This window comes from Lampris incognitus, chromosome 21 (assembly GCF_029633865.1).
Source record: "Lampris incognitus isolate fLamInc1 chromosome 21, fLamInc1.hap2, whole genome shotgun sequence".
Classification (NCBI taxonomy): Eukaryota; Metazoa; Chordata; class Actinopteri; order Lampriformes; family Lampridae; genus Lampris; species Lampris incognitus.
Window position 1 is genome coordinate 22,827,649 of NC_079231.1, and position 27,269 is coordinate 22,854,917.

Consider the following 27,269-nt stretch of genomic DNA (forward strand, 5'->3'; position numbering starts at 1 on the left):
GCTGCTAAAATCCTTGTGTGTGTGTGTGTGTGTGTGTGTGTGTGTGTACACGTGTGCGTGCTCGTGTCTCTCCTTGGTAGGTTCATATGCGTCTTACAGGTGACAAGAGGAGCAAATCGATGGAGGATAGAGAGGACGAGTACCAACAAGCCAGGGACAGGGTATTTGCAGATGACGTGTTTGTGTTTGTATGTATGGGGAGGGTGTGTGGTGGTGGTGGTGGGGGAGGGTGTGTGTGGTGGTGGGGGGGAGGGGTGTTCATGTTCCCATTCAGTATGTTTTGATGGTGCTTTTTCTTTTTTTTCTCACTATTTTTCCCAAATAAATTTTATTTGCAAGAACTCACAGCAAGAAGGTCCTGGGTTCGAAACCCCAGGGTAGTCCAACCTTGGAGGTCGTCCCGGGTCGTCCTTTGTGTGGTCTTTGTGTGTTCTCCCCGTGTCTGCGTGGGTTTCCTTCCACCATCAAAAAGACATTAGGTCAGGTGAATCGACCATACTAAATTGTCCCTAGGTGTGTGTGTGTGTGTGTGTGTGTGTGTGTGTGTCAGCCCTGTGATGGACTGGTGGCCTGTCCAGGGTGTCTCCCTGCCTGCCGCCCAATGACTGCTGGGATAGGCTCCAGCATTCTGTGACCCTGATAAGCGGTTTGGATAATGGATGGATGGAATATGATGGATGGATGGAATATGGTGAGCAAGCAGGCTCATTGTTCATTTCACTAAAACAGTCGAGTAAGTTCAGGAAATGGCCTCACTTTACTGTAAAGCATCCTTTAAGACCAGCAACTACCAACATTTGAGTTGCAAAGACAGTGCAGTCGGTTTTATTTTTTTTTACCATAGCCAAAAACCCAGACAATGTCTCACCTTATATCACAATATCACTCATGTATTTCCAAGCCGTGATTTAATAGTGATTAACTCATTCTGATGGGAAGTGACACCAGTAATGCAAAATCCTGAACAAGAAGCAACTTAAAAAACATGAACCAAATGCTAGCTTTTAGCATTGCACAGCTCAGCACCACGTAGGCGCACTCTGTATATAGATGAGAGAGGTTTTCCAAATTGCGCTAAGAAAATACAGTCTAAGGGCATCCGGGTGGCGTGGCAGTCTATTTCACTGCCTACCAACACGGGGTTCGCCTGTTCGAATCCCCGTGTTACCTCCGGCTTGGTCGGGCGTGCCTACAGACACAATTGGCCGTGTCTGTGGGTGGGAAGGCGGATGTGGGTATGTGTCCTGGTCGCTGCACTAGTGCCCCCTCTGGTCGGTCGGGGCGCTTGTTCAGAGGGGTAGGGGGAACTGGGGGGAATAGTGTGATCCTCCCACGTGCTATGTCCGCCTGGTGAAACTCCTCACTGTCAGGTGAAAAGAGGCGGCTGGCGACTCCATGTGTATGGGAGGAGGCATGTGGTAGTCTGCAGCCCTCCCCGGACCGGATCGGCGGGGGGGGGGGGGTGTAGCAGCGACTGGGATGGCTCAGAAGAGTGGGGTAATTGGCCAAGTACAATTAGGGAGAGAAATGGGGGGGGGGGGATACAGTCTATGTAATCTGTACCAGTAACTGAGTATTTTTTCCTCTGTAGGGAGATCACGTCACTCTAAGTGAAAGGTAAGTGGTATAATCCCAACAACACACTGTACTGTATTACCAGTATGTTTGAACCCTGTGTTCCAGCTGTAGGTCTCATTAAGTATTTGAATAACACCCCCACTGTATCCAGCATGAATAACATAATACTAAGGAGTGTTCAGGGTTCGTGCTCTCCAGGGTACAGACCGTCAGGTTCCCCAAAATCAAAACGGTTTAACGTGAAAGGTTGTTTGAAACCCAATCACAGGAGCAGATCTTCAGTAATGAGTTTCACTGTCAGGACCGCAATTAATGTGTCAGATCAGGCTTCACGGTAGATTGTATTTTTTTTTTTCCCCCAAAGCTAGATATCTCATTTGGGAATGAAACGCATGAGTTCTTCTCATCTCTCTCGCACCAAACTGGCCACACGTCGTGTCGGCACACCTGATCACAGCACCTCTTCTGTCGGCAGGGTCCAGGAGAAAGAAGAACGCATGAGCACCCAGCAGAGACGGCAGATGTTCAGGTACACAGTCCCACGGTTCATTTTCTCTCTCTCTCTCTCTCTCTTTCTCTCTCTCTCTCTCTCTCTCTCTCTCTCTCTCTCTCTCTCTTTCTCACTCTCTCATTCCCTCTCAATTTTCAATTCAATCCAATTTCTCTCTCTCTCTCTCTATCTCTCTCAGTTCAATTCAATTCAGTTCAGTGATGCTTCATTGGCATGACTGCATTAATTACAATGTTGCCAAAGCAAAACAAGTCAACAGAGAACTAAACAAAAAAAAAAAGAAAGCAAAAGGAACAGATAGATCTGGCAGAAACATAGAACAGTACTTGAATAGCAACTGACGGTAACTTACAGTGTTTTGGTCACTCACTGACCCCTTAGGCTATGGCATTCTGACATATATTGTGCCGCAAGGTGTGACCTTTGGCCCTCCTAAAATACGTGGCCATTTTTCTTTCACATCCATGAGCGGAACATTTGGAATCTGGTTTTCAAATGTCTCCTGGTGTTTTTCTCTTATGTTCTGGAATTTCTCACAATTTAGCAGGAAGTGCATTTCTGTCTCGACCTCACCTGCCGTACAGTGACCACATATTCTTTGCTCTTTTGGTAGCCAAGATGTTTTGTGTGTCTGCCCTTTTCAGTGGCTAGGCTGTGGTACCATGTACACTGTGGTCAGTGTACATGGTAAGGATGTGTCTCTGCTGACTGTCTCTGACAGTGGACAGATAGTCAGTCAGTTTGTATTCTCTTTTTAGGGCCCCATAACATTCTCATTTGTGTTGTGATTTGTTGTAATCTCTCTTGCTCCCTCCCTCTCTCGCTCTCTCTCTCTCTCTCTCTCTGTCTTTCTCTCTCTCTCGCCCTCGCTCTCTCTCTCACTGTCGCTCTGTCTCGCTCTCTCTCTGTCTCGCTCTCTCTCTCCCTTGCTCTTGCTGTCTCTCTGTCTCATTCTCTCTCTCTGTCTCGCTCTCTCTCCCTTGCTCTTGCTGTCTCTCTGTCTCATTCTCTCTCTCTCGCTCTCTCCCTCCCTCTCGCTCTCTCTCCCTCTCTCTCGCTCTCTCCCCTCCCTCTCGCTCTCTCTCGCTCACCCTCGCTCTCTCTCTCTGTCTCGCTCTCTCTCGCTCACCCTCGCTCTCTCTCTCTGTCTCGCTCTCTCTCTCCCTTGCTCTTGCTGTCTCTCTGTCTCATTCTCTCTCTCTGTCTCACTCTCTCTCCCTTGCTCTTGCTGTATCTCTGTCTCATTCTCTCTCTCTCGCTCTCTCTCCCTTGCTCTTGCTCTCGCTCTTGCTCTCTCTCTCACTCTCTCTCCCTCCCTCTCGCTCTCTCTCCCTCCCTCTCGCTCTCTCTCCCCTCCCTCTCGCTCTCTCTCGCTCACCCTCGCTCTCTCTCTCTGTCTTGTTCTCTCCCTCTCGCTCTCTCTCTCTGTCTCTATGTCTGAACAACGGGTACAGAACACTTTGAGTCAGCCCATCTTAATCAGCCGTCCAAGAGCTTGGAGCGCTGCTCCCATGATGGACCTTGCTTTTCAAGAAGGTGCCTGTTACGGGAGATCGGCCGCTCCCCAACAATCTTTTCTTTTTTTTTCCTCCGTGTGCTTGTGAGACGTTCGGTTCGAGCCAAATCTTGAAACGTAGTGTGATAAAGCCGTTGAGGGGATCGGAGGCCGTACTGACTGAGCTTCTGACAAGCCATGGAACTTGGCTTCACAGGCAAAGTTTCGGTCTATCTCGTCCTGTCGCTGCACTCTTGACAAGTGTGTGATATGTATTCACCCAGGCTGAGCTCTAAAAAATACACACTCCAAGGTAAAGTGTAAGTTGAATTTTAGTAGCATCCAATTTCTTGTAGTTCACAGCATTCTACATTTCATTACTTAGTAGGACAAATGTACTCAACATAGTAGCACGAACGGGGGTGTCTGGATGGCGTGGCAGTCTCATCCGTTGCGTACCAACACGGAGATAGTTGGTTCGAATCCCCGTGCTACCTCCGGCTTGGTTGGGCGTCCCTACAGACACAACTGGCTGTGTCTGCGGGTGGGAAGCCAGATTTGGGTGTCTCGGTCACTGCACTAGCGCCTCCTCTGGTCGGTTGGGGTACCTGTTCGGGGGGGGACTGGGGGGGGAATAGCGTGATCCTCCCACATGCTACGTCCCCCTGGTGAAACTCCTCACTGTCAGGTGAAAAGAAGTGGCTGGCGACTCCACATGTATTGGAGGAGGCATGTGGTAGTCTGAAGCCCTCCCCAGATCGGCAGAGGGGGTGGAGCAGCGACCGGCATGGCTCGGAAGAGTGGGGTAATTGGATGGGTACAATTGGGGTGAAAAGGGGGAAAAATTTTCAAAAAAAGAAAAAGTTATCTAGATTCATAGATGCTCTTGGACCTTTAGATATTCTTCTCTAATGTGTTCTTCGACACTCTTACTCCCCTTATCTCTTGTATGCATCACTACGTGGCCATAGTCTTGATAGCCACACTGTTCTGTCGTGCTTGAGCTGGGCCCTACAGTGATGTCTTATTTATTTAAGACATTGCCCAATTCCCCTGACGCCTCGTCTCTCTCCTCCAGGCTGAGGGCTGGTCGATCGAGCGGCAGCCGTCAAAGCAGCTCCGAGGCGGAGGTTCTGTGGCGATGCGGTGAGCCTCGGCCGTGGAGCAGTACCGACAGCTCGGACAGCCTCAACCGCCCACCCCCACGGCCCCCCATCACCAAGGCCAGTAGCTTCAATGGCACCCCCGTGGGCTTCGTCCAAGGAGACAGCTCAGCGAGCAGCAGCAAGAGCACTGCGTTCTCCAAAACAGGTAAGAGAGACAACAGACGAAAGCTGTGCATATACAGACAGAAACAAATGATGCATGCGGCCTTTAGATACTAGGTGTTTTGATATTAGCAATACTATCTTAGGGGCGTCCAGGTAGCGTAGCGGTCTATTCCGTTGCCTACCAACACGGGGATCGCGGATCGAATACTCGAGTTACTTCTGGCTCGGTCGGGCGTCCCTACAGACACAATTGGCCGTGTCGGCGGGTGAGAAGCCGGTTGTGGGCGTGTGTCCTGGTCACTGCACTAGCACCTCCTCTGGCCGGTCGGGGCACCTGTTCAGGGGGTAGGGGGAACTGGTTGGGAATAGTGTGATCCTCCCATGCGCTACATCCCCCTGGCGAAACTCCTCACTGTCAGTTGAAAAGAAGCGGCTGGTGACTCCACATGTATCTGCCCTCCCCGAATCGGCAGAGGGGGTGGAGCAGCAACCAGGACGGCTCGGAAGAGTGGGGTAACTGGCCGGATACAATTGGGGAGAAAAAAAAGGGGGGGGGGGCGATACAAGAGCCACCTCAGGAACAAAGTAAAATTCAATGAAAAACGTGAGGTGATGTTGGTCGGACACAGTTTGTTGGAGGGCTGAACGATTTACAGAAAAGAAGAATTGAATCAACAGATTACAGAAAAGATCAAGTAAGCCAACCTTAAGATAGTATTTATTTATTTGGATTTATTCTCCCCAATTGTACCCAGCCAATTACCCCACTCTTCCGAGCCGTCCCGGTCGCTGCTCCACCCCCTCTGCCGATCCGGGGAGGGCTGCAGACTACCACATGCCTCCTCCCATACATGTGGAGTTGCCAGCCACTTTTTTTCACCTGACCGTGAGGAGTTTCACCAGAGCGCGTGGGAGGATCACGCTATTCCCCCCAAGTTCCCCCTCCCCCCTGAACAGGCGCCCCCGACCGACCAGAGGAGGCGCTAGACTAGTGCAGCGACCAGGACACATACCCACATCCGGCTTCCCACCCATAGACACGGCCAATTGTGTCTGTAGGGACGCCCGACCAAGCCAGAGGTAACACGGGGATTTGAACCGGCGATCCCTGTGGTTGTAGGCAACGGAATAGACCACTACGCCACCCGGACACCCGTCTTGTTTGACATATTTGGACTACTAATGCTGCCTGACAAAGGGCGGCGATTTGGAAATGTAACTGAAACAATTTCTCTTCTAAGTTTGTGACCCATAATTCTCTTGGCTAGTGAGCACATTTATTATCCAGTCACACACAAAAAAAAAAAAACCCCAGCACTTAAAACCCAGTCGGCGTCAGTCACATTAACAACAAAAAAGGTTTCGGAGGAGGTGGTTAAATGGATGAGCTCAAAATGGCAATATTCTGTTCTGGCCTCTGAGGAAATTCCCCCGTGCATTTTGAGCGTTTACGGTCTCATCAGCGGCTGTTCGTGCTAACATCTTATGCGCAGGTAGGTCTGTCGTCGGCTCTCCAAGCTAATGGCCACTCAGCAAGGCAGGCAGGACATTATGAAAATGGAATGACAATGAGGTAAAAGCCTTGCTCCGAAACGCCGGCCTTGGCAGAGTAAATTGGTGGAGAGACACAGGGTCACAGCCAACTAGTGGCAGGCTTTTTGCCCGAGCACGCTTTTGTTAGGTTGTTTACGCGGTGGCTTGGCTTGCGTTCGCTTCGTCCTTCAAATCCCAAATCGAGCAGGCGTCCTGCGCACGCTGCGGGGTTTTTGCCGTGCCCGTCATTCTCCTCTGCCCACCTGACAGCCTCCCACATGCAGCGGACCGCTTGTCATCTCTGCCTGCCTTTTTCATCCTGAATTTATATTCAAATGGGCGTGGGTAGTCAGCTCCTTTTTTCAAGCATATTTTATGGTTTATTCAGACAGTCGGGAAAATGGAGAGAGTTGCAGGGTTACGGTAGGAGTGTCACAGCTGAGAAAGCTCTCGTCAAGTTTGATCCTGTCAGTGGGAATATACATGTGGCTCCAGAGGTACGGAAGGGGACTCGGCTCTCTTTTGAGGCTGAATTGTCCCTTTACGTTCAGACCTACATGTACCATGAGAGAGACAAGCGATTCGATGTAATTCATTTCTCAGCTCTGGGTTGAAGTCATTAACTCATGTCTCTCACGTCCCTCATAAGGTGCTTCTCACTTAGCAGCCTAATCTTGACTCGAAACCTTACGTTCTTGCCACGCTCCCCTTACTCAGGTTCTGAATGTTCCAGTAGCGTGGGCTCATCTTCCAGCTCGCTATCTCGTCCGCAACTGTTTCTCCCGGGTCCAGCCCCGTCGAGAGCCAACGCCATCCCCAGCACACCTGTGTCCCAATCAGACGCGAGTGGCAGATGTCCCGGGCGCGCTCAGGGGGATAAGAGCGGCCCGTCGCAGCAGCCCCCAACTCCCACCACAACAAATTTCTACGTCTTGCCATTGGAAGCCACAGGAATACCACCGGGCAGTGTTCTAGTCAGCCCACACACTGGTAGGTGTTGAAGTTGGGGTAAGTGATCCTGAGATGTTAGCGTTAGCAAGAGCTGGTTATGTTTTCAAATACTGCAAAAGAATCTGCCCCCTCACTTCTGACTAAGAGCCTTGTGAATATGCTAACTGACTAACAGCGAGTCGGGAACAATGGAGATGCCAGCTTGCAAAGAACTGTCGTGATTGGCTGATGCAGAGAAAATGTTCCGTCTTTGTTTCCAGCACCTAGGGCAGCTGCACCGGATTTTTTTCCCCAATGCATCTACTTACTTGAGAGCTGTTGGGATGTTGAGAAAGTTTAACTAAAAATGATAAAAGGTGTTCCATTCGTCCATTATCCAAACTGCTTATCCTGCTCTCAGGGCCGCGGGGATGCTGGAGCCTATCCCAGCAGTCATTGGGCGGCAGGCGGAGAGACACGGGCGGCACGGTGGCGCAGTGGTTATCGCAGTCACCTCACAGCAAGAAGAAGGCCCTAGGTTCGAGCCCCAGGGTAGTCCAACCTTGGGGGTCGTCCCGGGTCGTCCTCTGTGTTGAGTTTGCATGTTCTCCCTGTGTCTGCGTGGGTTTCCTCCTGGTGCTCCAGTTTCCTCGCACAGTCCAAAGACATGTAGGTCAGGTGAATCGGCCGTACTAAATTGTCCCTAGGTGTGAATGTGTCGGCCCTGTGATGGCCTGGCGGCCTGTCCAGGGTGTCTCCCCCGCTTGTCGCCCAATGACTGCTGGAATAGGCTCCAGCATCCTGCTACCCTGAGTAAGGATAAGCGGTTTGGATAATGGATGAATGTTCTAAATGAAAATTGCTGATATCCACTTTATATGGAAGGTGATTCCAAGATGGCAAATGGAGCAATTTCTTATTCAAGGTTATTTGACCCGATATCATAATAGCATGTCATGAGTATCCTCAGGCTTTGGATCCCAGGCTTTTTGTATCCTCAGGCTTTGGGTCCCAGACCTATACTAGTAAACATGGTCTGGACTCTTTTCGTTTATCCACTTAACAGTAAGAGGAAAACAGGCATTGAGAAGATTGGGGGGGGGGTCAAATTCTGAGGGGTCTGCAATCACTGCAAGTATGGCCGTGTTGTTTGGAGCTGTGAGTGGAGCTGCAAATACCATCAGAGCTTCTAATTCCTGTCTTCCTTATGTTTCACCTCCTCTCTCAAAGCTGGAGAAGAATTTCCAGAAGAGTCTTTTTTTGTCAACTCCTAGAGGTTTTTCATGTTAGGATTTGGGCATTGGGGGGGAGGGGGTTCCAGTTCTGGTTTTTCTGGTCTTGACAGACGTTATTGTTCTTCCTCGGCAGGCCAGCCCTTCCCTGGTTCGGATGGCAGCTCTGCATTGTACAACCCCGCCACCCCCGCGCTCCCCACTGTCAAGAGCCCTCAGCAGGGGCAGGCCAGCCAGCAGGCGGCCGCTCCTGCTGCCCAGCAACAGCCAGCCAATCACATCCACTCCCAGGTCAGTGGGCGGGGCCTGGCTTTTTTTCTGCCGGGGCCACAATTTGCATGTCCATCGTGACAAAAAAATCGAACGTTTTCAATTGAAATTCTGCATGACCCAGGTTTATCAGTCAGCCTTGTACTTAAGGCGTAAAGATGGTTTTCAGTGCAGTGTTGTGGAAGTCTAGGCACATCCTGAGGAGTCTTATCTTCCAGGCTTTGTGCAGATCAGATAGCAACTGCAGCTGTTTCTCCCTCCTGACTCGCTATTCTTTAGCCCGGCCTTGGGAGCTCGGAGAAGAAGTAAAGCGATGCTTGTTCGGAATAGGTTATTCTAACACACTCCCGGACCGACTTGGCACTCCGACCTTCCTCTCCTCATCTAATCTCTTGTCCCTCCATCCATCTCCGTTATCTGTCCCCTCCTCAGCCGACCTGTCCCTCTCTCCAGCCGTCCTCCGAGCCCGTCCAGTACGCAGCAGTGTCCTATCCTCCTCCTCTTCCTCCTCCGCCTGCTCCTCCCTCTCAGTTCCTGCCTATTTGTCCTAACCAGCAGTACACCGTGGTACAGAACCTTCTCTTCTTCTTTTTTTCTCCTCATCTCCTGTTCTGTCACAATACGTTTGGTTATTAAAATGCTTTTCCCGGACGGACGAACTGAACTTGTCTGACACATTTGAGTCAAATTGAACTTTTTATCTCATTTCCATTTCCCCGCCGAAGACCTAAAAGCTTAGACGTCTGGTTTAATCTACATCTACATAGTGTATCCAATTTATTTCTTGTTAAATTGTTATAGTCACTGCTTCAGAGGCGGTGGTTATATATTATTACTGATTCAGCTGACCAGCTGCACAGTGAGCAGGAGGAAGAAAATAAATTGGCCGTGAAAAGGTAATTATTAAAATTTGAACTTCTCACGGCTGCTGCTAAATCCCTGTTGAAAATTTAAAATCCCAGGATGTTCAATGGTTTCAAATCATCTTTGGGCCCGGTGTGCCAACATGCATTCATGGAGATGGCAAATCGCCAGCAGTGCCAGTAAAGAAGTGTTTTATCTCGGCTGTGGCTCATATTGTTTTAGAATAAAGTGACTGGTAAGGGCGTCCGGGTGGCGTGGCGGTGTATGCCGTTGCCTACCAATTTTGGGATCACCGGTTTGAATCCCCGTGTTACATCCGGCTTGGTCGTTCGTCCCTACAGACACAATTGGCCGTGTCCGCGGGAGGGAAGCCGGATGTGGGTATGTGTCCAGGGGCCTCATGTATCAGTTGCCCATAGTATCGTTACTATGGGCAAATTTGTTAGTACACACCCGTGAGATTTTTTAGCCCTGAAGTTTGTCTCAGAGACCAGTGTGGAACCTGAGTAACCCCTGGCTTTAGACACTGATTGGCTGACACTGATGTCTTTGCAGGCCTGGGTGATTGCTTGTTGCAAGAGGTAGACAACAAATGTTAAGGAGGAAGGAATTACACATAACCATCATGCTTTGCTGCTGACTGTCAGACAATCTTGAGGGCTAAAAAATTCCATGGGTATGTATGCATAAATTTGCCCATAGTAACGACTGATACATGAGGCCCCTGGTCGCTGCACTAGCGCCTCCCCTGGGCGGTCGGGGCGCCTGTTTGGGGGAGGGGGAACTGGGGGGAACAGCGTGATCCTCCCACGCGCTACGTCCCCCTGGCGAAACTCCTCACTGTCAGGTGAAAAGAAGCAGCTGGCGACTCCACGTGTATCGGAGGAGGCATGTGGTAGTCTGCCGCCCTCCGCGGATCGGCAGAGGGGGTGGAGCAGCGAACGGGACAGCTTAGAAAATAAGGTAATTGGCCAAGTACACAATTGGGGAGAAAAGGGGGGGGGGAATAAAGTGACTGGTAAACTTTTGAATCCACCAGCCGAGACAGCCGGCAGATTAAGAAAATGCCAAGCTCCATCTGCCACACTGGTTGACATTTCCCTTGTTAGCACCGTGATAGAGAGACTCTCTAATGGTACATAAGCCCCCTACAAATGAGCCCCCAAACATCAAAACTCCAAAACTCAAAATCCCATTTTATTTCCTTAATGAACTACCCAGTTAGCTAGCTTCTGTCATCATTTAGCGGGAGAGGTGTAGCCGACTCCAATTTGGGCCATTACCCACATATGTGGAGCTTGCATTGGTTTAACCTAATTTTTGACCTGGTTTTCACCAAAGATACGTGTCTCTGGCTAATTATGCATGTGGAAAATTTCATTAAAAATTAATCCGTCAGCAGATGTTGACGATAAATAATCCATGACTAAAAATGCTGCTCTTCCAACAGCTTGTCAGAAATGACCTACGCTGACATGCTTTGTTGGTACAGATAGACGGCTCACTTTAGATTCCCCGGCTCCTCGTAGACAGACCCGAGTCATGTTCAAATAGTTCCCCGTCCGTTTTAAATCTATTATTTCTGTACATTTTTATGATTTAGCACTTCATTTGGAACGATCTGATTTAACACGCTACTCAATGTTGACGTTTAAGTGCTTTGAGTCATCTGAATAATTCCGGCCCAAGTCGTATTCTCTGTGCGCTTGTTTTCCACGGTTTCTACGCCACGGTTTCCGTACTTGTTTTTTTTCCTCGGTGTGCCTTAGACCTTTGTCTACACCAGATGTAAGTGAATTCTTGCTTATTAGTCCAACGTATCTGGATGCAGGATCGTGTTTAAGACGCTGTCTTTCCTCCATCAGCCTGATTCTCTGAACACCCAGTTCAGTCACATGACGCTGGCACCGCAGCTGCCTGGTGACGGCGGGGCCCAAGCCGTGGACCCCAACCACTGCCCGCCTATGTACCACCACCACCACTACCCGTCCTCGATGGTGCTCCAAGCGACCCCTCTGCAGCAGGTGGCCGGCTACATAGTGGCAGGGCCGTCGGGTGGGCCTCCGGGGCAGCAGGTCCCAGCCCAGGCCCCGGTGCCCACGTACCCTGGCGCCAGCCTGGGGGCTGGCATTTTTCCTGGGCAAAACTTGAGTCAGTCGCTTCTCCAGACACCCGCCTACATCCAGCCACCAGTTCAGCAAGTAGGTCACCTGCATTACTCCACAACTCGACAGTATTTACTGGTACAAGCATGATCTATTTAACATGCGGAGCATTAAGCAGTGATTTTTCCCACACATCTCGGTTACTGACATCAAATATTTCCACCTAAAGTGTACTTGTGAAACACACAACGGTGGTGGTAGCAGTTAATATAAGTAAGAGAGCTTTAATAGAGCTGCAGAGTTCCTCAAATAAAGCAAAATCTCAATTTTGTATACTACATTTTACACATTGAAAGATGACATCTTTCGATGACCCAGACACTGTCCCAGACAGTATATTGTGGTTGCCTGTTGTCGCATTTCTGCCTTGTCAGCATCTTGTCATCTGTGTTATTCTAGCAGAAAATAAATCCCAGCTCCATGCATGAGCACATCTTCTCCCCACAGATGCATGATCGATATTTTGCGGTGCTGCTGTACAGAGCTCGGGCTGCTGGAGATTGAAGGAAGCCCTGAGCAGTCATGAAAATACTGAAATACTCAGTGAGCGTGCACCCATCGCCTCAGACGTCAATAATCATTTTTTCACACCTGGGTCAATTCAGCGCCGCCTGCCAAAACCCGTTAAAACGTACACCGCGGTGTTGTCATCACTATTTTTCGTTCTGTTGCCTGGCCGACAGTCCGAGGTGTCAAGATGCCGACATCACAATATGTTGTTCTAGAGGCAAAATGAGCTGACTGCGCACCTTGAATTATCGAAAATCGGCATCGAAATGGATTTTGACCAGTAATCCATGCAGTGGAAGCCATATTGATAAATGATCCGATTCCTTCCGAGGCTTAAATGATGGAATGTGTGTAAATCTGGAGTAATTTGTTCTCCGTCCGACTTCTGATATTCATCACGTGGTGTTTGCAGGTGGCCAGTTGTTACTGTGCTCCCTCCCACTACCACAACTGTTCCAGCCAGCAGCACCACTACCGGACCCCCGTCACCCCCCTGCCCTATAACTGCCCCCAGGGCCACAACCTGCCCCAGCAACAAGGTACAAACACACACACACACACACACACAGGTAATGATAAAAACATTACCATAGAGCTACATTTAAAAAGCCTCTTCAGGGCGTCCGGGTAGCGTAGCGGTCTATTCTGTTGCCTACCAACACGGAGATCGCCGGTTCAAATCCCCGTGTTACCTCCGGCTTGGTCGGGCGTCCCTACAGACACCATTGGCCGTGTCTGTGGATGGGAAGCCAGATGTGGGTATGTGTCCTGGTTGCTGCACTAGGGCCTCTTCTGGTCTGTCGGGGTGCCTGTTCAGGGGGGGAGGGGGAACAGCGTGATCCTCCCACGCGCTACGTCCCCCTGGTGAAACTCCTCACTGTCAGGTGAAAAGAGGTGGCTGGCGACTCCACATGTATGGGAGGAGGCATGTGGTAGTCTGCAGCCCTCCCCGGATTGGCAGAGGGGGCGGAGCAGCGACCGGGACGGCTCGGAAGAGTGGGGTAATTGGCCGCATACAATTGGGGAGAAAAAGTAGCGACCGGGACGGCTCGGAAGAGTGGGGTAATTGGCCGAATACAATTGGGCAGAAAAGAGGGGGGGGGGGCTTCTTCTGCACAGTTCTATGCTTATTGCCAAATATAATCCACAGGTAACAGTCATACTGGTTAAAATGATGATATGTAGTGATGAAGGATGAGGTGGACTGTGTGGGTAAATAAGGATTGCCGTCTCGGCTGCAGTAATAAAATCCAGCTTGTATTTCTGCACAGCTTGTTGTACACGGCTGTTATGGCAAAGATTTGTGTCTGACATTTATAGAGCGAAACTGTCTACTACACTGCAAAAAATGAAATCTTATCAAGTGAAAAGATCTTGTATTTGGCACAATGAGTCCAATATTGAGTGGAATTATCTTGAAGTATCTTATTCCACTGGCAGATAATTTTGCTTGTTTCATGTTTTTTTCTTGATTTTGGTCAATTTAATCTTGTTTTAAATAAATGTTTTCTTAAAACGAGATTAAATTGACCAAAATCTGGAAAAAAAAACGAAATAAGCAAAATTATTATTATTATTATCAAGATAATTCTACTCAATATTGGACTCATTGTACCAAATACAAGATATTTTCACTTGTTGAGATTTCATTTTTTGCAGTGTACTGACCCCCTTCTCTAAAATAGCTTTTTTTTTTTTTTGTGAAGAGACCTCTGCCTGCTGCCCCCCAACTGTTCTTATGAAGGGCAAAGCAGCGCTGTCTCTCTCCCTCCCCCCTTCATCCGTTGCACGAGTCTGTTTGTGTTTATGTATTCAGATGTCTTTCCAGGTGCCGTCTCCTCGATTATTACTTATTCCCTTCTCTCCTGGCCACAGGAGTGGTGGAGCTTGTTAGCTCCCGCTCGGCTCAGCTTCACGGTCTCGCGCACGCACACAAACGCACACACACACCCGCTTCCCGTGTGCGCGTCAGAACCAGCAGGGCTGTGACACGCACGCTCGTCTGTAAAGCGGCTGTGAAGCCCCGGCACGGTTCTGTCGTCTGCAGGACAGAGCGGCGGCTCCCCTGCTGGGGACAGACGGGGGGGGGGGGGGGGAGCTGCCTCCTGCCGCCGCCCTGCAGGCTGATGACAGTACATATTTCCCTGGGAAACATAAGAAATGACTTCAAAGTCTCACATTTCCTTCCATTCCATTTTTTTTTTTGGTGTGTTGAAGTGGATTTGGGGTGGGGGTGGGGGGGTGGGGGGTAATAGCGCACCATAACCGACACACACAAGATGGATGTAGTGCTGCTGAGTTGGACGTCATTTAGTAAGACAGCTACTTCTACAGTGGCCCTGTCTGTTTCCACACTTCTTCCCCTCGTTTGCAATCAAAAAATAGCGACAGTGTGTACTTGTCTTGTAAAATACTTGATAAGACAAGTACATTTTCACACCTACCTGGAATGTTTCCTCTGCAGTGGGCATCCTTTTAAAGTACATGCTACTCATTATGTGGAAATGATCAAGTAATACACATGTGTGATAGATGTATTTATACGAAAAAGGTTGACTGCTTAGTAATCGTGATAAAGACAGCATGACATTTTATTTTCATTTGTTTGTTTGTTGAACGACACGGTGGCCTCACAGCGAGAAGGTCCTGGGATCGAGCCCCCGGGGTAGTCCAACCTTCTTATTTATTTTTGACCCCCCCTTTTTTGTTTCCAATTGTACCTGGCAAATCACCCCACTGTTCCGAGCCATCCCGGTCTCTGCTCCACCCCCTCTGCTGATCCGGGGAGGGCTGCAGACTACCACATGCCTCCTCCCATACATGTGGAGTCACCAACTACTTTTTTTCACCTGACAGTGAGGAGTTTTGCCCCCCCCCCCCAAACAGGCACCCCGACCGACCAGAGGAGGCGCTATTGCACCGACCAGGTCACATACTCAACATCCGGCTTCCCACCCGCAGACATGGCCAATTGTGTCTGTAGGGACGCCCGACTAAGCCGGAGGTAACACAGGGATTCGAACCACCGATTCCCATGTTGGTAGGCAACAGAATATACCACCATGCTACCCTGACGCCCTTAGTCCAACCTTGGGGGTCATCCCAGGTCATCCTCTGTGTGGAGTTTGCATGTTCTGCCTGTGTCTGTGTGGGTTTCCTCCGGGTGCTCCGGTTTCCTCCCACAGTCCAAAGACATGTAGGTCAGGTGACTCGGCCGTATTTAATTGTCCCTATGAATGTGTGTGTGTGTGTGTGGGCCAAGTGATGGGCTGGCGGCCTGTCCAGTGTGTCTCCCAACCTGCCGCCCAGTGACTGCTGGGATAGGCTCCAGCATCCCCGCGACCCTGAGAGCAGGATAAGTGGTTTGGATGATGGATGGATGATGGATGGATGATGGATGGATGGATGGATAATCACTTTTTTTTCCTGCAACACAAATGATTCAAAGTATAACTTTGGCACAATGTAATTATATTTGAATTTATCCAATACAAATGTTTGCTGTAGATTATATCTAACACCACATTAAAATGACAAAAAAGCGAACTAGAAATATGGAAAAGCCCTATTTTCCTTTTTACCTCACTCAGTAGTCACCTGTGCACGTTGACCAGTTAGTTTGCAGGTATCGCTTGGTTATTTCTACATACTGACGGGCCTGTAGTTCAAATGGTTATCAGTTCTTAATATCAATAATATTCTATTCCATTAGCCAAGCCGCTTATCTGAATTCGGGTCTCGGGGATGCTGGAGCCTATCCCAGCAGTCACTGGGCTGCAGGCGGGGAGACACCCTGGACAGGCCGCCAGGCCATCACAGGGCCCACACACACACACACACCAAGGGACAATTTAGTACGGCCGATCCACCTGACCTACAGGTCTTTGGACTGTGGGAGGAAACTGGAGCACCCGGAGGAAACCCACACAGACACGGGGAGAACATGCAAACTCCACACAGAGGACGACCCGGAACGACCCCCAAGGTTTGACAACCCCGGGGCTCGAACCCAGGACCTTCTTGCTCTGAGGCGACTGCACTAACCACTGCGCCACCGCGCCGCCCGTATTGATAATATTGAGTTATTATTAAACAGGTCAGATGTGTATAATCACGACTACAAGGTGTTTTCTCTTATAATTTAGCATTGTGTCTACTCGGCGCCGTCTGGTTTGTCAGCATGCTGCTGTAAATCCAACCTGCCGGTAAAACCAAACGCCTGCAGAATAATTTGCGACTTATTGTTTGACCCGCTCGCCGGACAAGCTTCTAAATAATGGAAGAGGTCACTTTTTATTGAGGACAAGGGAAGTTTTTGCCCCTCGGCGCATGGGTGACGGATAAGAAATTGGATGGCGGGGAGGAAGTGGGAAGAGCCAGAGCGGCGGGATGCGGGGCCGGGACACTGTCTGAGAGGCCTCTGTTATTCTCACAGTGAACCGGTCTCTTTTTCAGCTGCTCACTCCTCACCTGCAACCAGCCGCGGAAGAGCCCTTCAGCTGCTTTACTCAAGTAGAAGTACTGATGCGACGGACGGCATGAAGAAGACTCCGTTAATGGAAAAATGATCCCTTTCAGAGTGATCAGCTGTGTTTTGATGGTGTCGCTGTTCTACTTCATATACAGCTGGGTATTTTAAACTCTTACCGGTGCATCATATTTTATCAGTTTATTGTATGTTTTTCGTCAGGCGACAGGCATGGGCGCAAGTCCATTAATTCTGGGATGGCGTCCAGCGCTTTTCCTGTGCCCCCCGCCCATAGGGGTAGCGGTTGTGTCAGGAAGGGCATCCGGCGTAATATTTTGCCAAATCATTATGCAGATTGATGAGGCCATGCCGGATCGGTCGGGGCACCATATGGGATTGGCTTAGGCCCGGGTTAACAGTGACTGCCATTGGTGCTGTGCCCTCACAGGGTACCGATGGAAACTGTAAAATCTGCTGTGGGAAACCACTGAGGAAGAGGAGGAGAAGAAGAAAGAGAAGAAGAAGAAATGGACAGCATTTATATAGCACTTTTCTAGTCTACTGACCACTCAAAGCACTCTTGCTTATCAGGAGCAGTTAAGGGATCAGTACGTTGCTCAAGGACACTTGGACATGCTCTCTGCAGAAGCCGGGGATCGAACCAGTGACCTTCCAATTACTAGACGACCCGCTCTACCTCCTGAGCCGTGCCGCCCAAAGAAGAGGAAAATAGTAACTAACTACAGCTTTCAGATAAATGTAGTGGAAATGAAATCCAGTGGAGTGAAAATATGAAGTCTCACAAAATGGCAATACTCCAGTAAAGTACTAGTACTTAAGTACAGCATTTGAGTAAATGTACTCTATTACTTTCCACCTCTGCCTACAACACGCCTCATCTTGCTCATACAAATCTTCCCACAGCCCGGCCAAAGAGAGGGAAACAAGTGATGGTGCCCTCCTACACCACTACATCCACCTGCCAGGGTGGATGGGGAGAAATCCTCCCACAGCAGCCAGAACTTGCTCCGGACAGGACGTTAAAAACCCGGTCGTGACTTAGCCTCTGAGCAAACCGTCTCATCCCACCAAAGAGGTCTCTGTCCGCTGAATATGTGCATTTGATTATGCAGTTGATTCGTACTAGGTTTTGTAAGGTATGGTGGGCAGGTAAAAATAGCCCACCTCCCTCCTCCTCCTCCTCCTCCACCTCCACCTCCTCACATTGTGTGGCACTTTTCTCCCGAAGCGGCAGACTGTAAAGACACCTTGACAAAAGGACGTCCTCTCCCTTTGTCACCTGCAGAAGCCGCGTGTGCGGGCTCGTGCACGCCCGTCACTAGGGACAGTATGTTTCAAACGGCTCTTTGTCACCTTGACATTTCGACGTCTGAGTCCCCTCGGCAAGGAACGAGCCCCCGCCATTTTAGGCCATTTAGAAAATGGCCAAGTATGAGTGACTTTGTGCCATCTTTGTGAGTCTTTTTTTTTTCCGAGGGCAGTCTGAATGGCTTTTTAACAAGCGCTCCGTGGGAGGGGAAAGAAAAAAGGAACGGGGAGCATATTCTTTTTGTTTTCCTCCTTTCCTCTCCGTTCCTCCTTCTGTCACTCACTGGATTCAGTCTTTTCACAAGCAGACCCCCAGCCGGTTTCTGTAGGTCACTGGCTCAGACCACTACGGGCTAAATCAAATACACTGACGTGCTCATTTACTCCAAGCACCGTTTATATATATATATATATATATATATATATATATATATATATACACACACACACACATATATATACATACACATATATATTAATTCATATATAATATATATAATATATTATATTTATTCATATATATATATATTACATATATAATATATTTATTTATATTTATTCATATATATATATATAAAACTTCATATATAATATATATAATATATTACATATATAATATATTTATTTATATTTATTCATATATATATATATATAAATGAATGAATGTAAATGTAAATAAATATATAATATATTATTTATTTATTTATTGCTTCTGTTTAAAAGTGAAATCCTCCACCTCTGTGGTCTGTGGACTAACTGTTCTGGTCATTTCGTTGTTTTACGTTAGTGCGTCTTAAATGTCTTCCTAGTTTTTTCGTGGTTTTGCGATAACGCTGTTTGCTCTGCTGCCAGCAGCCTTCCTCTTACGGACACCGGTCTTGTGTTTTCCATCCACCCGGTCCTGATAACTGTGCCGTTTTCCCAAAACCTGGACCAAGTGTGCCAGCCACAAGTGGTGACGGGAAGTTGTGTAACCTCGTTTGGAGGTTTTGTTTTTACCAGATCTCTTTTCGTTCGGTCACGGTGTCGTGCCTTTTCTCATTTTGCTGCAGTTTACCAGGCCGCCATGTCGAACCCGGCGCCTGGCTACCAGACCATAGTGGGCGTACAACCAAATCCCAGCCCCGCCCTCGCCAGCCAGCAGAGCAATATTGGAAGCCAGATGCAAGGCCTGATGGTCCAGTACCCTCCAATGGCGTCTTATCAGGTATTCCTCCCTCGCCTCAGCGAGCATCGCTGGATTCAATAACGCCATCAGCCAAAGCCCCCACCTGAACCAAGGCGCTGGCTTTGTGTGTTATGAATATTTATTGCTCATTTTTAATTACTGTTGAATTGTATAATAAATGTAATGTTCTGTTCTTTTTAATCATTATTATTCTGAATCTGATTTAGACGAGCTAGTCGACCGGCTCGGTCCCGTCCAGACGCAGTAGTCGAAGTAGAAACCAGTCAAGGAGTAAGACACCCGGCGAGAGAGCTGGCAGAGGCACGAGCCTGGCTGATGACATCCATCGTTATTCTCTGATATTTCTCTTCGGTCTCCCAATTTCTTTTTTCCCCCTTTCATTCTTTTCATGTTTCGTCTCAACAATGGCCGTGGCCCGCGGGCCAGAACCGGTCTTCACCTGCGCCGGTTTCATTCAGGCTGTGCTTTCAGACATCCCTCCGGAGAAAATCTGAAGAAAATCAAAATCAGTGTCGCGGCATGAATTAATAATTTATTAATCCCTGCCAGATTTCAGCCAGCCGCAGACAGGAGTGGACTGTCTGAGGCGCCGGCTGACGGTGCACATCGTGTCGGGGTAAAAGGGGGGATGTCCGTGTTAAACGTCGCTAGCGGAGCTCGGTTTCATCGCTGACATGCGCGGACTTGATTTATTGTTTTCGATTTGCTTCGCCCCAAATTTGTATTTTGTGTCCTTTCAACGGATCTGATTGACGATGCCGTTTTAACGATTCCCCCTTTATGTTGTTTTCTTCCCCCTCCGTCAGCAGGTTCCTGTGCCCCAGGGCTCCCAGTTGGTGCCCCATCAATCGTACCAGCATCCGGTGGTGGTGCCGTGCCAGCCAGGACAGGGCGCGGTGGCCGTGGCCGGTATGCAGCCCTACTACGGCCTCCTCCCGCCGAGCCAGCATGCCACCATGAGGTAGTCTCAGGGATTTATCTGTTGTTCTGTCGGGATCGAATCAGAATCGGAATCTGGTCCCCTTCCCCCCACACACCCCACCTGCCCCCCCCAGGTCTGTAGTCACATAAGAAGAGTGGGTTGCTCTCCTGGAACGGAGAGGGGGGCAATATGAAGAGTGTATGAATAGAAAAGGGAATGCGGGGGCGTCCGGGTGGCGTGGCGGTCTATTCCGTCACCTACCAACACGGGGGATCGCTGGTTCGAATCCCTGTGTTAACCGCTGGCTTGGTCGGGCGTCCCTACGGACACAATTGGCCGTGTCTGCGGGTGGGAAGCCGGATGTGGGTATGTGTCCTGGTCGCTGCACTAGCGCCTCCTCTGGTCGGTCGGGGTGCCTGTTCGGGCGGGGGGGGGGGAACTGGGGGGGGAATAGCGTGATCCTCCCACGCGCTACGTCCCCCTGGTGCATCTCCTCACTGTCAGGTGAAAAGATGTATGGGAGGAGGCATGTGGTAGTCTGCAGCCCTCGCCGGATCGGCAGAGGGGGTGGAGCAGAGACCGGGACGGCTCGGAAGAGTGAGGTAATTGGCCGGTTATAACTGGGGAGAAAAAGGGGGAAAATTAAAATAAAACAAACCCGTGCAACCTCGTGTGTAGCTGCAGACTCGCCTCGGATTCATCAGATTAATGAAGGTTTGTTTCAGGTGGATCATGCAGTGTCCTGCACCGCGGAAAAGCCCACACCTCCTCCCTTCCTTGTCTCACCTGGAACTAGTCCATCCCATCATGTATTTGCACATACTGTCAAGACGTGACCGTTTTCTCCCCACATACTTGCTTCCCGTTAATAGACTTGGGTGCTCGGGGGATCGAGGACCGAGGTGCTCCAGGTCCCCAGGGGTTACGGTTATCATTATCTATTTTCAAAAGTAATTACTGTGCTGCTTCGGGTGCTTTGCGTAAACTAGGTCTTTGCATGGCTGTTGACTGCAGAGTCTGCGTCCTTCTATCCACATCTTTACTTTTCTTTTTTTTTTTTATTATTTTTACTCATTATTCCTGCAGCGCTGGCAGCCTCCAATTATCGCTGACTGATAGAAGCGGCGCCAAGGAAACAAAACATGTAATTAATTTCTCTCGCCGCGGACCCAGTCGAAGTCTGGGGGATTAGGGGCGGTGCGGGGACCGCCGCACATGTGCACGCAAAATGCGCCACAGCTGGACGGAAATATCACCGTCTCTGCGAAGGCGCCGCGCGGCGATGTGCACCAGACACAGACCGCCGATCCGCACACAAGCCAGATGAGCCGCCAGAGGAGGGTGGTGTTGATCCCTGGCTGCGATATGAAGCCGGCTTTTTTCTCCTTGTTTCGTTTTAGCGGGTCAGCCGGTGTGGAAGTGATTTATGTCCGGCGGTGTTCGAACAGCTCCATCGTCCTCCCACGAGGGCCGGCTGTCCACCTGCAACCGGCACATCGCCAGCTGTAGCGCCGAGACGCTCGGTCTCCCGGCAGGGAGTTTCAGAGAAGTGACATTCCAGATGGATTTATCCTAACCAGCGCTCATTCATCCAGGCTTGCAGTACTTACATTTCCTTCCGACATGCATCTTCATTTTCTTTTCATCCGGCCCGTATGCCGGCCGACAGCCACGGAGAGGTGTTTTCTACATTTGCTTGTGTGTTGCACTGCTCCCAGGGCTTGGTGTAAAGACCAGATATCAGGATCAGAATCATGTTTCTTGGCCGTGTAGATTTGCACGAACAAGGAATTCGAGGGCGTCCGGGTAGCGTGGCGCTCTATTCCGTCGCCTACCACCACGGGGATCGCCGGTTCGAGTCCCCGTGTTACCTCCAGCTAGGTCGGGCGTCCCTACAGACACAATTGGCCATGTGTGCGGCTGGTAAGCCGGATGTGGGTATGTGTCCTGGTCTCGCTGTACTAGCGCCTCCTCTAGTAGGCGTGATCCTCCCACACGCTACGTCCCCCTGGTGAAACTCCTCACTGTCAGGTGAAAAGAAGCGGCTGGCGACTCCACATGTATGGGAGGAGGCATGCGGTAGTCTGCAGCCCTCCCCGGATCGGCAGAGGGGGTGGAGCAGCGACCCGGACGGCTCGGAAGAGTGGGGTAATTAGCCGGGTACAATTGAGGAGAAAAAGGGGAGGGGGGGGGGAATCACAAAAAAACATGGAATTTGACTGTGGTTTCATGGCTGTCTGTTAGAACAACAACACTACAACACAACAGATGTGATCAGACGTACGGGTTCTGGAACACTCCGCTTGGGCTAGCAACATCACGAAGCACATTTTCATGAATTTTAATGTTTGTTTTTTTCTCCAGCTTGTTAACATTTATTTCCTTTTGTACCTCTTGTGCCCTGTTTCCGATTCACATTTTACTCTGATATTTGTTTACTGTTTGTTTTTGTCCTACATTTTATGAGACACATTGTAACTATTTTTAAACACACTATATAAAGATTACATTGTTGTTGTTATGATCCATAATTGGTCTTTGTAGATTATTAGTGGGAAACGGCATTCTAGATGCAGCGATACTGTCTTCCCTAACAACACACACACACACACACAGACAATCCTTTGAAACCCCTCAAACTTTGTGTGTATGTGTGTGTGTGTGTGTGTGTGTGTGTGTGTGTGTGTGTGTTCACTACAGTTCAACAGTGAGTTTCTTGCCTGCCCCGCTTGTGGAGCATTTGCAGTGTTCACAGGCCTCATCTTGTGTCTCCCATCTGCCCTCGGGGCAGCAGTGCACAGGTACGCAACCTCAACATGTAGCTTTACCTCACAGCTCTCCAACTTGGGCATGCTAATAGCACAACTACTGACTGTGGCTAATGTTAAAACTGCCTTGTTGTTATGAATGTGTGACCACGTGCAAGGCATAGCAGAGTAAATCCGGTCACCACAGGACTGAATAAGTACAGCCAAACCCCCTTTGGTATAATTCATAGTCATATCACTATTCTACTACTATTCAAGGCAGCACGGTGGCGCAGTGGTTAGCACGGTCGCCTCACAGCAAGAAGGTCCTGGGTTCGAGCCCTGGGGTAGTCCAACCTTGGGGGTCGTCCCAGGTCGTCCTCTGTGTGGCGTTTGCATGTTCTCACCGTGTCTGCGTGGGTTTCCTCCGGGTGCTCCGGTTTCCTCCCACAGTCCAAAGACATGTAGGTCAGGTGACTCGGCTGTACTAAATTGTCCCTAGGTGTGAATGTGTGTCGGCCCTGTGATGGACTGGCGGCCTGTCCAGGGTGTCTCCCCGCCTGCCGCCCAGTGACTGCTGGGATAGGCTCCAGCATCCCCGCAACCCGAATTCGGGTAAGGGGCTTGGATAATGGATGGATGGATGGATGGATACTACTATTCACTATCTACAATAGGATCACTGATTTGAAACCTGTTCGTTCAGTCGAGATTTTTTTTTTTTGTATGAGCACACACAAGGTTCAGGAGCAGTCAGCATCCCATCATTAAGCTGTCACCACAAGCTTTCAGACATCTTCACATTTCTGAACATCTACATATCTAATTAATTATTGCAATGCTTACTGACAAATTTGACCCTGCACACAGAAAGGCATTAGCGGGTTTGCATTGCTGGTTGTTTGTCTAATTTGCACACACATTTGTAAGTGGAGGTGTGTGAGCTGAAATGATGACAAGTTTCTCAAATGTCTCAGTGAGGGTAGGATGGAGCGGGAGATTGACAGGTGGATTGGTGCAGCATCAGCAGTAATGTGGATGTTGTACCGGACCGTTGTGGTGAAGAGGGAGCTGAGCTGGAAGGCAAAGCTCTCAATTTACCAGTCAATCTTCATTCCAACCCTCACCTATGGTCATGAGCTTTGGGTAGTGATCGAAAGGGCGAGATCGTGGATACAAGCGACTGAAATGAGTTTCCTCCGTAGGGTGTCTAGGCTCAACCTTAGAGATAGGGTGAGGAGCTCGGACATCCGGAGGGAGCTCGGAGTAGAGCCGCTGCTCCTTCACATGGAAAGGAGCCAGTTGAGGTGGTTCGGGCATCTGATTAGGATGCCTCCTGGGCGCCTTCCTTTGGAGGTTTTCCGGGCACATCCAACTAGGGAGACCCTGGGGTGGACCCAGAACTCGCTGGAGGGACTACATGTCCAGTCTGGCCTGGGAACACCTTGGGATCCCCTACTTAGCTTGTTGCAACCACGACCCGACCCTGGAGAGGCGGCTGATGATGAGATGAGATACGATGATTAGTGGCCATCCACAAACGCCTACAGAGGAGATGTTGCACAAGCAAAATGGTTCCTCCAATCCAAATAAGTGACCTGAGGAAATGCGTACCCTTGTCCTAACTTTTTACCCGGTATATTTCCTCTGTTCGTTACGGCGCCCGCGCCGCCTCGCCAGATATTGTAACACCCTTGAGAACGCTCTCAGAAACATTTTCTCAAGGCCCCGAGGGCCAGCCTCCTCACGAAACGTGTCTGTTTTTCATGAATGGTTATTATGAGAGACAGGAGAGAGAGAGAGAGAGACATAATTTTTCAGCTTTTCATCAGTAATGAGGTCTTGTGAAGGTCGTGTGAGGGCCCTACCCACAGCGTCGCCAGTAAACACATTTAATTGGCTTGGTTGGGGCCAGGAATAATCGGCTGATTAGGTCCAAGCATCCATTGTCCTTGCAGCCGTTATTACCCGGCCAGTAATAACTCATAAGTCATCAGCGGTGTGTGCTGTGCAAAGTTTTTAATAGGATTCCTGCCCAGCGAGCATCTAATGTGAGCTTTATGTCAACATTAGCTAGTTAGACTTGAATGTATTACGCTTAATAAATAAGAAAATTGGGAGGATTTTTTTCTCTTTTTTCAAGCGTGTGAAACGACTCTCTCTCTCTCTTCACACAGAAGCACCCGTCTGCCCAGTGGCCTTTTAAATTACAGCCGTGGCGTCGTTCATTACGATGAATGCGGTAAAAAGTGAGCAAGTAATGGTCCATCCTCCCTGAATGATTACCGCCGAGTAGCCTTTAAGCAGGCCACTTAAAGCCCGGGTTGCTGCGTGGCTTGTCATATGAGAGCGTTGTTGCATGAGACAGGTGTGAGCGTGTATAAACTTGCTGATATACAGCCGGCGTACTGCCAGGACAAATATTTGCATGTGTAAATCATCGTATCCTCGATATGTAGTTGTGTTGCGGGCGCTCGGCGTGTGCTGCTGGTCCCAACGCTGTGCACTGTGTCTTCTGAGCGCAGGTGTCCTCGAGCCACCGTCTGCTAATGGAATGGTAATGATGCAGCTCACCGTGCCTCCCGGCCAGCAGCCCCGGCCCAACTCCCCCGGCCAGCGAAAACAGCCCAGCCACAAGCACCCCAGCCTGGGGCCCCAGCGCAGCCACAGGCCCACGGTGACGCGAATGCCCCCGGACAACTCCCAGGTACACGAGATGCATACGCCAACCTAGACCATATCTCCCACGTGGTCTTGGTTAGCACACTGCTCAACCATCCCATCCTTCTGAACAGAAATTTGAACAAAACCTTCAGCACAAGTCGGGGCATCCGGGTAGCGTGGCGGTCTATTCCGTTGCCTACCAACACGGGGATCGCCGGTTCAAATCCCCGCGTTACCTCCGGCTTGGTCCGGCATCCCTACAGACACAATTGGCCATGTCTGCATGTGGGAAGCCGGATGTGGGTATGTGTCCTGGTCGCTGCACTAGCGCCTCCTCTGGTCGATTGGGGGCACCTGTTCGGGGGGGGGGTGATAGCATGATCCTCCCACGTGCTACGTCCCCCCTGGCGAAACTCCTCACTGTCAGGTGAAAAGAAGCGGCTGGCGACTCCACATGTATCAGAGGAGGCATGTGGTAGTCTGCAGCCCTCCCCGGATTGGCAGAGGGGGTGGAGCAGCGACCGGGACGGCTTGGAAGAGTGGGGTAATTGGCCAAGTACGATCGGGGAGAAAAAGGGGGGAAAATCCACAAAAACAACACTACAAGTCTCAGGTCAGGTAATGGAATCAAAGGAAAGAACGTGAAAGCCAACTGAGGACATGCTCGACTCCACCAGCCTTTCCCCGTTAGCGGCACTGCACCAGTAGTGCAACCCAAGCTAGTTAAATCGATTCAAAGTCCAAGTGAACAGACCCCAGTGAATGGAGTCAGTGTTGCTGTAAGTGGTAAAATGAAGGTATGGTTCTGTGCATTAGGGTGGGGTGGTACATTATGGGCGCTAATGCAGATGTGACGCTACATTAAAGCCGCCATGGCCTCGAGAGATGGACGTCCTCAGAGAATTGCCAGGCGTTGCTTTGAGTGGAAGTGTGTTTTACCTCTCTGGTTCGTCTGTTTTCCCGACCTCTGCTGTGGGGTGTGTTGTTTGCAGAACAGGGTCTATATAGCCAGCAGCGCCTCCTTCCCGACGCAGCCCCCGTCGTCAGGCCACCCGGGCAGCCTCAAGGGCTTCCCCTCCAGCATGTCACCCATCCCCATCATGGCTCATCACTACAAGCAGTTTCCTGCAGCCTTCTGCCCCGGTGGACAAGGTCGGCAACAAGCAGGACACACACAAGTCACCAGGGTACCCATGGGGTACATCAAACTGGTGCTGCCAGTCTGTGCCTCTTGGCATTGAGGGCTGAAAGACACTGGAACAAAAATGGACATTGTGAAATTTATGTTTTCTGCATGATGTATAATTTCATTAGATATATGCAGCTTTTAACTTAAAAGCTCCATTTGTACCACTAGCCACGATTCAAGTGGTTTTAGAGGGGAAATAGGACAGTTGTTTGATAAATCATTAAATCTGACCGAGTATTTTGGAGATGCTCCAGAATATTTTCCTTCTAGGGGAGTCATAAAAAAGCAGAGCTTATTAGATTTTCGCAGAAAGTTGGAGCGGCTCATCTGGACACAGCGTTTATTGAGAGAAACGCTTCATCACTCGTCTAAGGCTCCAGACACACCAAACTGACTAGCGGC

The 27,269-nt window shown here is 49.8% G+C and overlaps 1 protein-coding gene across 5 annotated transcripts in view; it reads left to right on the forward strand.

Moving 5' to 3' along the window:
* Window positions 1-27,269, forward strand: part of LOC130131721 (R3H domain-containing protein 1-like) — a 64,434-nt gene that overhangs the window by 31,101 nt on the left and 6,064 nt on the right. For 3 of the 5 annotated variants that reach the window (XM_056301514.1, XM_056301516.1, XM_056301517.1), the window contains 13 exons: window positions 81-161; window positions 1,592-1,617; window positions 2,054-2,107; window positions 4,663-4,895; window positions 7,106-7,378; window positions 8,687-8,841; window positions 11,550-11,885; window positions 12,772-12,898; window positions 19,209-19,363; window positions 20,152-20,306; window positions 22,968-23,068; window positions 25,540-25,721; window positions 26,671-26,830. In XM_056301514.1, the coding sequence (XP_056157489.1) occupies window positions 81-161; window positions 1,592-1,617; window positions 2,054-2,107; window positions 4,663-4,895; window positions 7,106-7,378; window positions 8,687-8,841; window positions 11,550-11,885; window positions 12,772-12,898; window positions 19,209-19,363; window positions 20,152-20,306; window positions 22,968-23,068; window positions 25,540-25,721; window positions 26,671-26,830 (2,038 nt within the window). The remainder of the gene's footprint in view (window positions 1-80; window positions 162-1,591; window positions 1,618-2,053; window positions 2,108-4,662; window positions 4,896-7,105; window positions 7,379-8,686; window positions 8,842-11,549; window positions 11,886-12,771; window positions 12,899-19,208; window positions 19,364-20,151; window positions 20,307-22,967; window positions 23,069-25,539; window positions 25,722-26,670; window positions 26,831-27,269) is intronic. The other 2 variants (XR_008812393.1, XM_056301515.1) reach the window with 2 other exon arrangements.